Genomic DNA, 13,415 nt, shown 5'->3' on the forward strand with positions numbered 1-13,415 from the left:
ACAGGATCAGAGTCAGATGCTAATTCATAGACCTTTTTGCACATCATCACACGCAAAGAATAAAATGAAAAAGAGCTATGATAATAGTACCTAGGAGATAGTGGAGGTGGGGGTATGGGGAGGAGGATGCAAATGGGAGGAAAGAGAATGAAAGTTGTGATTATCATCCAAATTTCTGGAAAATTCTCAAAAAATCATTTATGTTATATCAGAGTTCCTTAGAATTAGCAAGGTTTTTAAAAAAAAACTGCAGTCTGTTGTTACATTGCAAAATTGTAATTAAAAGAAAAAGCACAGATCATCCCCTTTGTCCTTTATCACATGTTTACATACTGCAGGCATGTGGGCATCAAGCTATAATGATGAGTTACTTGAACCTGAAAGTTTCATAATAAGATCTTCATGTCCTACTTCACGTAGGTGGGCCCAGTTGCATCAGGCCTTGTGCAGGAGTTCATAACAACTCTGAGTTTATCTGCAAGTCATGGCAGAGGGCTGAGGAAAAAAATAAACCCTTCAAGGTCAAGTTACAATTCTTTCCACTTTCCTTAGCTGTTGTTTTTGCAGAATTTTAAAAGAAAAAACATTTCGAACCATAAAATTTAAGAACTTTCACACACAAATATTATTTTTTAATTTAAAAAAAAATAGATATATTGCCAAAAATTGGTGCGCTTCCTAATTGGGATAGTAGCTTGCTAGGCTGTATATTGAATCATATTTGGGTTCTACCTTGCCTCCTTGTTTTTCCCATTAGCCTAGAAATTACTGATTGAGATATTAGTGTAAAAACATGCAACATATTTGTCCGACACTTTTTTGTCTGCTATTTTAATTGAGGAATTCATTCATTTAAAATATGATTTCATCCTCTTTTAGAATAGATAAGAAAAATGTCACAAATGCACCAAATGTTTGTACACTAAAATTGCAAACAATATTTCCAGGTTAATCTAAGCACAGTGCAAAGTGGCTTGGTTGGTCACTGAGGTTGAGTGCAGAAGCATCTTGTTTCAGCATTCAGCCTTGTAAACGGTAAGATGATTTTAGAAATTTGGGGATGGGTTTCCCCCATACCTCTTCAGAAATCAAGAAGGACAAGGTCGGCATGGAACCGCATCATGAATTATTCTTCTAAAACAAGAATTCAGATACCTTATTTCGCCATGTCACAGTTCTGATGCTAAAATATATATGTACAATTGAACAGACTTCCTTTTCTCTTCCATCTAAACAACAAGGCTTAAAATTTAGTAACATTTACCTTACCAACAGTTGGATCTTGTATATGGTTTTCTTGTTATTTTGTGCAGTGCTGTCATTTTATTCCAAGAATACACAGACAGTAATTGATAGCTTACAGAAAGTGATGAGTATGACTCAAGTTATTTTTTAATTGTTGTTGTTAGTAAGCATCTGGATGAAATCACATGCAATGAGATGCTCAATGGAAGAGGGAAGCAAGACTGGAATTGGGTTGTTAACTTAATTGTTTTATATTCTGTGCCTGTTCTATTTGTGTTAGCAGAACAAACTGATTTTAAAAGGAGTAATTTAACTTGTCACTAAATTTATTTCAGTTTTATTTTAGTTTGTGCTAGGATGCTATCTTGTACCTGCTACCTTGATTGATTTCCTAATTTTACTGAAAAATGTTCTTCTTCGTTACAGGATTTCAGGAAAGGAATGAACTTGTACTTGACGAAGTTTCAAAATAAAAATGCAGCAACAGGTAAGCACAGTTCAACATAAATCACAATAAACTTTTTGTGGAATAGCTATTGAAACGCTTTGGAAGGAGAGCTGGGAGTTATCCTGGTTTCCTGATCAGTGTTCTTCCCTAATCTATTCCCCCAAAAACAGATTATCTGGTCATTCCTCTGTTTATAAGACTTGGCTGTGAGCAACTTAATGATAAATACTGTGCAGCAGCTCTACGGTATCTGAGAGATGGGATAAGACCATAAATTGTCCTTTTTGGCATTGAATGCTAACTGTTTAACTGTAGCCATTTACTGCTGGTTCTTATTGTGCTAGCTATGATTTTCCAAAATTCCTTAGATTCAGGAATAGTCCTACTAGATGGAAGCTGACATATGTTGCACCGTTTTTCAAGAAAGGAGGAAGAGAGAACAGCGAACTACAGCCTCATTAGCCTTACACCAGTTGTTAGGAAAATGCTGGAATCCATTATTAAGGAAGTCTTAACAATGCTCTTAAAAAAACATTGTATGATTAGAACAAGTCAACATGGGTTTAATAAAAGGAAATCTTGTTTAACAAAGTTTATTGGAGTTTTTTCAGGATGTAACCAATAGGCTAGATAAAGGGGAACCAGTAGATGTAGTCTATCTGGATTTCCAGAAGACGTTTGCTGAGGTGCCATACAAAGGGCTTAAGGAATAGGGGGTAATTTATTAGTATGGATAGAGGATTGATTAACGGATAGAAAACAGAGTGGGCATAAATGGGGCTTTTTAAAGTTGCCAGGCAAGGAATAGTGGAGTGCTGCAAGGATTAGTGCTGGGGACTCAAGTTATTTATAATCTATATTAATGATTTTAAATGAAGAGACAGGTAATGCATCTAAGTTTGTTGATGATACCAAGCTAGATGGAAAGGCAAACAATAGGGAAAACACATAGGCTGGAAAGAGATATAGACAGGTTAGGTGAGCAGGCAAAAAGATGTCAGATTGAATGTATAGGGAAGTGTAAAGTTAATCATTTTTGTTGTAAGAATAAAAAAGCAGAATTTTTTTAAGTGAGAAAATTGTACGTTTGGTGTTCAAAGAGACTTGGGTATGCTTGTACAAACAATACAGAGTTAGCGTTCAGGTGTAGCAAACAATTAGGAAGGCAAAATGGCATGTTGGCCTTTATTGCAAGGGGGTTAGAGTAAAAGAATAAAGATATTGTGCCACAGGGTTTTGGTGAGACTGCATGTGGAGTACTATGTGCCATTTTGGCCTTCACATTTAAGAAAGGATGTACTTGCATTGGAGGCAATACAGCAAGAGTTTGCTAAATTGGTCCCTGGAAAGCAGGGGACCTCTTGTGATGAGAGAATTAATAAATTGGGCTTAATTTCTCTGGAGTTTAAAAGAATGAGAGACATTCTCATTGCAATCTACAAAATTCTGGAGGGCTTGAAGCTGAGAAATTGTTTCTGTAGGTTGGGGAATCTAAAACAAGGGCAGAGTCTCAGGATAAGGGACCGGTCATTTAGGACTGAGATGAGGAGAAATTATTTCACTTGAAGAGTTGTGAAATACTCCAGAGAGTTTTGGATGCTCCATCATTAAATGCATTTATGGCTGAAATAGACAGACTTAAGGAGAGGCAGTGGCGTAGTCGTATTGTCACTGGACTATTAATCCAGAGAACCAGGGTAATGCTCTGGGGACCTAGGTTTGAATCACACTATGGCAGATGGTGGAATTTAAACTCAAAACATCTGGAATTAAAAATCTAATGTTGACCATGAAACCATTGTCGATTGTAGCAAAAACCCATCTGGTTCACTGATGTCCTTTAGGGAAGGAACTTGTCCATGCCTGGTCTGGCCAACATGTGACTCCAGACCTACAGTAATGTGGTTGATGATTAAATGCTGTCTGAAATGGCTGAGCAATCCACTTAGTTGTATTCAACCATTTTAAAGAAAACACACAGGAATGAAACCGGATGGACCACCCAGCATCGACCTAGGCGCCAAAAACGACAACAGTAAACCTCGCCCTGTTGACCTTGTAAACTCCTCTTTACCAACATCTGGGGTTTGTGCCAAAATTGGGAGAGCTGTCTCAGAGAGTAGTCATACAACAGTCTGACACTGCCATAGAATCCCTACAGTGCAGAAGGAGGCCATTCGGCCTGCCAAGCCTGCACCGGCAACAACCTCATCCAGGCCCTATCCCCGTAACCCCATGTATTTATCCTGTTAATCAATTTATCATGCCCAATCAACCTAAACTGCACATCTTTGGAGTGTGGGAGGAAACCGGAGCATCCGGAAGAAACCCATGCAAACACAGGGAGAACGTGCAAACTCCACACAGTCAATCGAAGCCAGAATTGAACCCGGGTCCCTGTGCTGTGATGCAGCAATGCTAATGCACCGAGCCACCGTGTGGCCGTACTCGCGGAATCATACCTTACAGAAAATGTCCCAGACATCACCATTCCTGGTATGTCCTGTCTCTCTGGCAGGACAGACCCAGCAGATGTGGTGGCACAGTGGTACACAGTCGGAAGGGAGTTGCCCTGGGAGTGCTCAACATCTGGACCCCATGAAGCCTCATGGCACAAGGTCAAACATGAGTAAAGAAACCTTGAAGACCACTTGGAGGAAGCACTGAGGGTGGCAAGGGCACAGAATGGATTCTGAGTGGGGGACTTCAATGTCCGTTACCAAGAGTGGCTTGGTACCACCACCACTGACTGAGCTGGCCAGGACCTAAAGACATAGCTGCTAGACTGGAACTGTGGCAGGTGGTGAGGGAACCAACAAGAGGGAAAAACATACTTGATCTCATGCTACCAGCCTCCCTGTCTCGGACGTATCTGTCTATGACAGTATCGAAAAGGGTGACCACCGTACATACCTTGTGGAGATGAAGTCCCGTCCTTACTTTGAGGATACCCTCAATTGTGTTGTGTTGCACTTGAATGGGATTGACTTCAAACCGATCTCGCAACTCAAGACTGGGCATCCATGATGTGCTATGGGCTATCAGCAGCAGAATTGTACTCAACCACGATCTGCAACCTCATGGCTAAGCATATTCCCCCACTCTATATTACCACCAAGCCAGGGGATCAATCCTGGTTCAATGAAGAGTGCAGGAGGGAATGCCAGGAGCAACACCAAGCGTACCTAAAAATCAGGTATCAACCTGGTGAAGCTACAATGCAGGACCACTGCCAAACAGCAAAAGCAGCAAGTAAGAGACACAGCTGAGCGATCCCACAACCAACAGACCAGATCTAAGGTCTGCAGCCGTGCCACATCCAGACACAAATGGTGGTGGGCAATTAAACAACTCCAATATCTCCATCCCCAATGATGGAGGAGCCCAGCACATCTATGCAAAAGATAAGCGTTCACAACAATCTTCAGCCAGAAGTGCCAAGTGGATGATCCATCTCGGCTTCCTCTGGAGGCCCCCAGCATCACAGATATCAGTCTTCAGCCAATTCGATTCACTCCACATGATATCAAGAAGCAGCTGAAAGCTCTGGGTATTGCAAAGGCTATGGGCCCTGACCATATTCCGGCAATAGTCAAAGAACAAAGAAAAATACAGCACAGGAACGGGCCCTTCGGCCCTTCAAGCCTGGCTGATCATGATGCCCTAACTAAACCTTAAAAAAAACCTTCTGCCCTTGTTCCGTATCCCTCTATTTCCTCCATATTCATGAACCTATCCAGATGCTTCTTAAATATTGCTAATGTGCCTGCTTCCACCACATCCTCTGGCAGCGCGTTCCAGGCACCCACCACTGTCTGTGTGAAAAACCTCCCCCGCACATCTCCTTTAAACTTTCCCCCTCTCACCTTGACCCTGTACCCCATTGTAATTGACACTTGCACCCTTGGAAAAAGCCTCTGACTATCCACCCTGTCTATGCCCCATATAATTTTGTAGACCTCTATCAGGTCTCCCCTCAGTCTCCGTCTTTCCAGTGATAACAATCCTAGTTTATTCAACCCCTCCTCATCGCCAACACCCTCGAGACCAGGCAACATCCTAGTGAACCATCTTTGCGCACTCTCCAAAGCTTCCACGTCCTTCTGATCAGAACTAGTGTGGTGACCAGAACTGCACGTAATACCTCAATAACCAGTTTGCAACATAATTTCCCAACTCCTGTTCTCAATGCCCCGCTGACGAAGGCAAGTATGCTATATGCCTTCTCAATCAGCTTGGCCACCTGTGTTGCTACTTCTAGGGAACTGTGGACCTGCAACCCAGATCCCTCTATGTTAATGTTCCTAAGTGTTCTGCCATTTACAGTATAATTCATACCTAAATTTGATCCTCCAAAATTCTTCACCTCACATGTATCTGGATTAAACTCTATCTGCCATTTCTGTGCCCAAGTCTCCAATTATCTATATCTTGTTGTATCCTCTGTCAATCCTTAGCACTATCAGTAACTCCACCAATCTTCGTGCCATGCACAAACTTACTAATCAGACCACCCACATTTTCCTCCAGATCATTTATATATACTACAAACAACAGAGGTCCCAGCACTGATCCCTGAGGAACACCACATGCTATAGACCTCCATTCTGAAAAACACCCTTCCACTGCTACTCTGTCTTCTGTGACCAAGCCGGTTCTGTATCCATCTAGCCAGCCCATCCCGAATCCCATGTGATTTTAGTTTTTGTACCAGTCTGCCATGTGGGACCTTCAAACGCCTTACTAAACGCCTTCCATTGAAACAACATCCACAGCCCTTCCCTCATCAATTTTCTTTTTCACCTCTTCAAAAAACTCAATCAAGTTGGCGAGACGTGACCTTCCCCGTACAAAACCATGTTGTCTGTCACGAACTAGTCCATTTTCCTCCAAATGTGCGCATATCCTGTCCTTCAGTATTTTCTCCAAAAGCTTCCCCACCACTGACGTCAGGCTCACGACCTATAATTTGCTGGATTATCCCTGCTTCCTTTCTTAAACAAGGGTACAACATTGGCTATTCTTCAGTTCTCTGGAACCTCGCCTGTGGTCAAAGAGGATGTGAAGATATTTGTTAAGGGCCCAGCTATTTCCCTCCTTGCCTCCCACAGTAACCTGGGATAGATCCCATCTGGCCCCGGGGACTTGTCTACCTTGATGCAATTTAGGATACTCAACACTTCTTCCTTTGATATATTGATGTTCTCTGGAGCTTTCACACACCTATCCCTGACCTCAACATCTATCATGTCCTTCTCCGAGGTGAATACCGATATAAAGTACTCATTAAGGATTTCACCCACTTCCTGTGGTTCCATGCATAACTTCCCTCCATTGTCCTTGAGTGGGCCTACTTTTTCTCTTGCTACCCTCTTGCTCCTAATATGTGCATAAAAAGCCTTGGGATTCTCCTTGACCCTGTTTGCTAAAGACATTTCATGGCCCCTTTTAGCCCTCCTAATTCTGTGTTTAAGTTCCTTCCTACTTTAACTGCACTCTTCAAGGCTTTTGTCAGTTTTTAGATGCCTAGATCTATCATATCATATGCTTCCTTTTTCCTTTTGACTAATCTTACAAATTCCCTTGTCATCCATGGTTCCCGAATCCTGCCATTTTTATCCTTCACTTTTGCGGAGACATGTATGCCCTGCATTTCAATCAACTGGCCTTTCAAAGCCTCCCACGTGGATTTGCCTTCAAATAGCCGCTCCCAATTCACATTCTCCAGTTCCTGTCTAATTTGGATGTAATTGGCCCTCATCCGATTAAGCACCCTCACCCGAGGGCTACTCTTGTCCTTATGGGCAGCATGATGGCACAGTGGTTAGTACTGCTGCCTCAACGCCAGGAACTGGGTTCGATTCCTAGCTTGGGTCACTGTCTGTGTGGAGTCTGCATGTTCTCCCCGTGTCTGCGTGGGTTTCCTCCCGGTGCTCTGGTTTCCTCCCACAGTCCGAAAGATGTGCTGGTTAGGTGCATTGACCATGCTAAATTTTCCCTCAGTGTACCCGAACAGGAGCCAGAGTGCGGCGACTCGGGGGTTTTCACAGTAACTTAATTGCAGTGTTAGTGTAAGCCTACCTGTGATACTAATAAATAAACTTTAAACTTTAAAAACTTTATCCATAACTATCCAAAATCTTATGGAATTATGGTCGCTGAGCCCAAAATGTTCCCCCACTGAAACATCGATCACCTGGCCCGGCTCATTCCCCAATACCAAGTCTAGTATGGCCCCCTCGCTGGTTGGATTGTCAACATACTGTATCAAAAAGCTCTCCTGGACACATCTAACAAATTGCTCTCCATCTGAGCCCCTGGCTGTAAGGGATTCCCAGTCAACATGGGGGAAGTTAAAGTCACCCATCACAACAACCCTGCTTTTTTCACACCTTTTCGGTATCTGACTACACAACTGTTCCTCTGTCTCCTACGGGCCGTTGGGAGGTCTATAGTACACTCCCAATATTGTAATTTCACCCTTCTTATTCCTGAGCTCCACCCATAATACCTCACTACAAGATCCCTGAAGACTTGTGCTCCACAGCTTGCTGCTCCCTTAACCAAGCTGTTCCAGTACAGCTACAACACTGGCATCTACCCGGCAATGTGGGAAATTGCCCAGGTATGTCCTGTACACAAGAAAAAATTCAATCCAACGAATTACCACCCCATCAGTTTTCTCTTGATCATCAGCAAAGTGATGGAAGGAGTCATCAACAGTGCTATCAGGCGACACTTGGCAATAACCTGCTCACTGATGCTCAGTTTGGGTACGCCAGGATCACTCAGCTCCTGATCTCATTACAGCCTTGGTTCAAACATGGTCAAAAGTGCTGAATGCCAGAGGTGAGGTGAGAACGACTGCCCTTGATATCAAGACAATATTTGACTGAGTGTGGCATCAAGGAGCCTGAGCAAAACTAAAGTCAGTGAGAATGAGGGGGGAACTCTCCAGTGGGTGGCATCATACATGGCACAAAGGAAAATGGTTATGGTGGCTGAAGGTTAATCATCTCAGCTCTAGGACATCATTGCAGGAGTTCTTCAGGATAGTGTCCTGGACCCTAGCGTCTTCAGCTGCTTCATCAAAGACCTTCCCTTCCATCATAAGGTCAGAAGTGGGGGATGTTCACTGATGATTGCACAATGTTCAGCACCATTTGCGACTCCTCAGATACTGAAGTAGTTTGTATCTAAATGCAGCAAGACCCGGACGATATCCAGGCTTGGGCTGACAAGTGGCAAATAACATTCGCACCGCACAAGTGCCAGGCAATGACCATCTCCAGAAAGAGAGGATCTAACCATTGCACCTTGACATTTAATGGTATTACCTTTGCCAAGTCCCCCACTATCATTATCCTGCAAGTTACCATTGACCAGCAACTGAACTGAACTAGCCATATAAATACTGCGAACCATCGACCCACAGTAGCGGTGTGTGTACCATTTACAAGATGCACTGCAGGAACTCAACAGGGTTGCTTAGACAGCACCTTCCAAATCCATGAAACTACCATCTAGCAGGACTAGAGTAGCAGATACCTGAGAACACCATCACCTGAAGGTTCCCCTCCAAGTCACTCACCATCCTGACTTGGAAATATAACACTATATTTTCACTGTCTCTGGGTCAAAATCATAGAATTCCCTCCCTAGTAGCGTAGTGAGTGTGCCCACATCTCAGGAACTGCAGCAGTTCAAGCAGGTTGCCTTCTCAAGGCAACTAGAGATGGGCAAAAATGCTGACCTTGCCGACAATACCCACATCCCATTAAAAATGAATTTTTTTTAAAAATTGTGTCTCGGAATTAAGGAAATGGGGAGTGGACAGGAAAATAAGGTTGAAGGCCAAGATCAGTCATGATGGTATTGAATGAAGGAGCAGGCTCAATGGGTTGTCTGGTCTCTTTCTGCTCCTTTTTCTTATGTTTTTATGGGAGTGCTAAGAGTAAATTGGAAACTTTTATGAAATGTGTATAATTCAGATGATCAACTACGAGAGGTATATCTGTTCCTAAACCCTTTCAAAATTGCACCATTTAGCTTGTATTGCCTTGTTTCATTCTACCTACCAAGATGTATTATTTCAAACTTGTTCGCACTAAATTTCAGTCTGCCCATTTCAGCAGTCTGTCCTTTTGAAGTCTGTTACTACACTCATTAAGCACATTACTGAATTTTATGTCATCAGCAAACTTTAAAATTGCACGCTGTGCACTCAAGTACAGGTTATTCATACATCTTGATTTATTTCTTTTTTATTTATTATTAGTCATAAGTAGGCTTACATTAACACTGCAATGAAGTTACTGTGAAAATCCCCTAGTTGCCACACTTTGGCGCCTGTTCGGGTACACTGAGGGAGAATTTAGCATGGCCAATGCACCTAACCAACACGTCTTTCGGATTGCGGGAGGAAACCGGAGCACCCGGAGGAAACCCACGCAGACACGGGGAGAATATGTAGACTCCACACAGTGACCCAAGCCGGGAATCGAACCCGAGTCCCTGGTGTGTTGTGAGGCAGCAGTGCTAATTACTGTGCCACCGTGCTGCCCTATTCTAATTGTCAAAAACAATGCGTGTGCCAATCACTTTTTGTCATCATTCGTGAAGTTTTAATTTGTTCTGTGTGTATATTCACACACTAGAAAATAATAGATATCAGAGAATGGCTTTAAAGCTGCAATTGAATTGAGGAAAGTTATTATTGTCATCAGAATTACAAGAATAGATTACTGCCTTGAATCACGTCATTCAGTAAAAGGAAGAGTTATTCAGTTTGTGCAGATTTTAACCTGTAACAAAATGCAGATTTGGAGTAGGGAAGTGGATCTAACAGTAAGTTAGCACATAGACTTTTCTCTTCTGTAATTGATTAGTTTTAAACAGGATGAAAATTTCCCCTTGCTGATGTGAATGAGTTTGGGCAGTTTAGAACAACTCCTTTTGAGAACTTCCAGAATGCAAACGGGTAAAAATTTAGATCTAATTTTCCAATCTCATTCTGGCCAGAAAGACTGGAAATGTCAGTGGTACACAGGAATTATCTTTGAAGTTTGATGAGACATGATCGCAACAAGCTTTCATCTTCATTGCCCTTGTTTTGCCAAACGTTGGACATCTTTAATACAGTGCTCGTGACGTTTAGTGCTCCATTCTTCAGTGTATCTATCACTTTAACAAATAAAAATATCACTAAATAGAATGGGCATACAGAAAGGGAGCAGGTGAGATGCATATTTTTTGTGTTTAGCAAGTTACATAATCTCACTTGTTCATTGTGTTTACAATGTAAAATTTCCATAAGTTGTCTTTTGACTGTCATGAAATATAGGAGCAACTAATCTTCTGTATCGTGCCTTGCCCATTCTCTTGTGCTTCTCTTATCAGCTGTTTGCATTTGTAGATTTGGATTTTGGAGTTGGTGATACTTTGATCCTTTGGTTTAAGAATTTTTATTTTTTTCTCCTCAGAGGACCTGTGGAACTGTTTGGAACAAGCTAGTGGAAAGCCTATTAATGCTGTGATGAGTTCATGGACAAAACAGATGGGATTTCCCCTCATTTATGTTCAAGAAAGACAGGTACGTTGCTGGTCTAATCACAATCTCTGAATGGATCCATATCTATAAAACAGAGAATTATAGAATCATCAAAGAATTATAGAGTCAGGTGTATTAGAATCACCAAAATGTACAGCACAGAAAAGATCAGTTGACCTGTCATAGCTATGCTGTATCTTTAAAAGGGCTTCAGTCAGAAATGTTTCACACTATTTCTTCTTGATTGAGCTCTTTCAATGGCTTAATGTGTATTGTGTTATAAGTTCCACTCTCTCTCTCTCCCTCAGGACAGTACAGTTGGCTTCAGTGAATTTTCATTAGCTAGGGTTTCTACTCCTGTTTACTCCAATAAATCCGGCTTAGAAGTACATGTAAATGTTAAGTGAATACTCGTTTTTACATGAGGCATCCCTCTGATAGATTAGCCCAGGAATGCGCAGTGAGAAAACTGAAAAGGAAAAGTCTTTCCTTCAATGGCAAATGGACTACGGTTAGGGTTAGGAAACAGGAGCACCATTCATATCTGGAAGACAGGATGTCCTCACACGAGGCAGGGTGTCCTCTGATGAAGAATCATCCTGACTCAAAACATTAGCTGTTTTATCCCTCCATAGACGCTGTCTGACCTGCTGAGCGTTTCCAGCATTTTCTGTTTTTGTCCTTGTGTAATATGGTTAGACAGCTCTTCAGTACCATTATTTACCAATTATTGGTGAAATATGATTTGTTGCTCTGCTACGTTCTGTTAACATTAATTGAATAATGCTGTGCTGTTCGTTACAAGGAAGTGATCTTCCAAAGGGAAACTTTCTGTGAGCTTCTTGTTGTCAGTCCCTCATTGTTGTAAATTACCAATTTGCTTTATGGCATTTGAAAAATCATGCTGTGGAGATGCCGACGTTGGACTGGGGTAAACACAGTAAGAAGTTTAACAACACCAGGTTAAAGTCCAACAGGTTTATTTGGTAGCAAAAGCCACACAAGCTTTCGGAGCTCTAAGCCCCTTCTTCAGGTGGGTGGGAATTCTGTTCACAAACAGAGCATATAAAGACACAGACTCAATTTACATGAATAATGGTTGGAATGCGAATACTTACAACTAATCAAGTCTTTAAGAAACAAAACAATGTGAGTGGAGAGAGCATCAAGACAGGCTAAAAAGATGTGTATTGTCTCCAGACAAGACAGCCAGTGAAACTCTGCAGGTCCACGCAACTGTGGGGGTTACAAATAGTGTGACATGAACCCAATATCCCGGTTGAGGCCGTCCTCGTGTGTGCGGAACTTGGCTATCAGTTTCTGCTCAGCGACTCTGCGCTGTCGTGTGTCGCGAAGGCCGCCTTGGAGAACGCTTACCCGAATATCAGAGGCCGAATGCCCGTGACCGCTGAAGTGCTCCCCAACAGGAAGAGAACAGTCTTGCCTGGTGATTGTCGAGCGGTGTTCATTCATCCGTTGTCGCAGCGTCTGCATAGTTTTCCCAATGTACTGAGGTATGGTACATTGGGGAAACTATGCAGACGCTGCGACAACGGATGAATGAACACCGCTCGACAATCACCAGGCAAGATTGTTCTCTTCCTGTTGGGGAGCACTTCAGCGGTCACGGGCATTCGGCCTCTGATATTCGGGTAAGCGTTCTCCAAGGCGGCCTTCGCGACACACGACAGCGCAGAGTCGCTGAGCAGAAACTGATAGCCAAGTTCCGCACACACGAGGACGGCCTCAACCGGGATATTGGGTTCATGTCACACTATTTGTAACCCCCACAGTTGCGTGGACCTGCAGAGTTTCACTGGCTGTCTTGTCTGGAGACAATACACATCTTTTTAGCCTGTCTTGATGCTCTCTCCACTCACATTATTTTGTTTCTTAAAGACTTGATTAGTTGTAAGTATTCGCATTCCAACCATTATTCATGTAAATTGAGTCTGTGTCTTTATATGCTCTGTTTGTGAACAGAATTCCCACTCACCTGAAGAAGGGGCTTAGAGCTCCGAAAGCTTGTGTGGCTTTTGCTTCCAAATAAACCTGTTGGACTTTAACCTGGTGTTGTTAAACTTCTTAATTTGAAAAATCTACAGCATATTTTTTAGCTCTCTGATTTCTGATTCTTCATTTAAACATTTTTTTATTTGTAACTTATGACGT

General features: G+C 42.4%; 1 protein-coding gene across 2 annotated transcripts in view; it reads left to right on the forward strand.

Moving 5' to 3' along the window:
* npepps (aminopeptidase puromycin sensitive) overlaps positions 1-13,415 on the forward strand; it is a 202,250-nt gene that overhangs the window by 123,723 nt on the left and 65,112 nt on the right. For both annotated transcript variants that reach the window (XM_078224181.1, XM_078224182.1), the window contains exons 12-13: positions 1,672-1,732; positions 11,176-11,285. In XM_078224181.1, coding sequence (XP_078080307.1) covers positions 1,672-1,732; positions 11,176-11,285 — 171 coding nt within the window. The remainder of the gene's footprint in view (positions 1-1,671; positions 1,733-11,175; positions 11,286-13,415) is intronic.

Source organism: Mustelus asterias, chromosome 11 (assembly GCF_964213995.1).
Source record: "Mustelus asterias chromosome 11, sMusAst1.hap1.1, whole genome shotgun sequence".
Classification (NCBI taxonomy): Eukaryota; Metazoa; Chordata; class Chondrichthyes; order Carcharhiniformes; family Triakidae; genus Mustelus; species Mustelus asterias.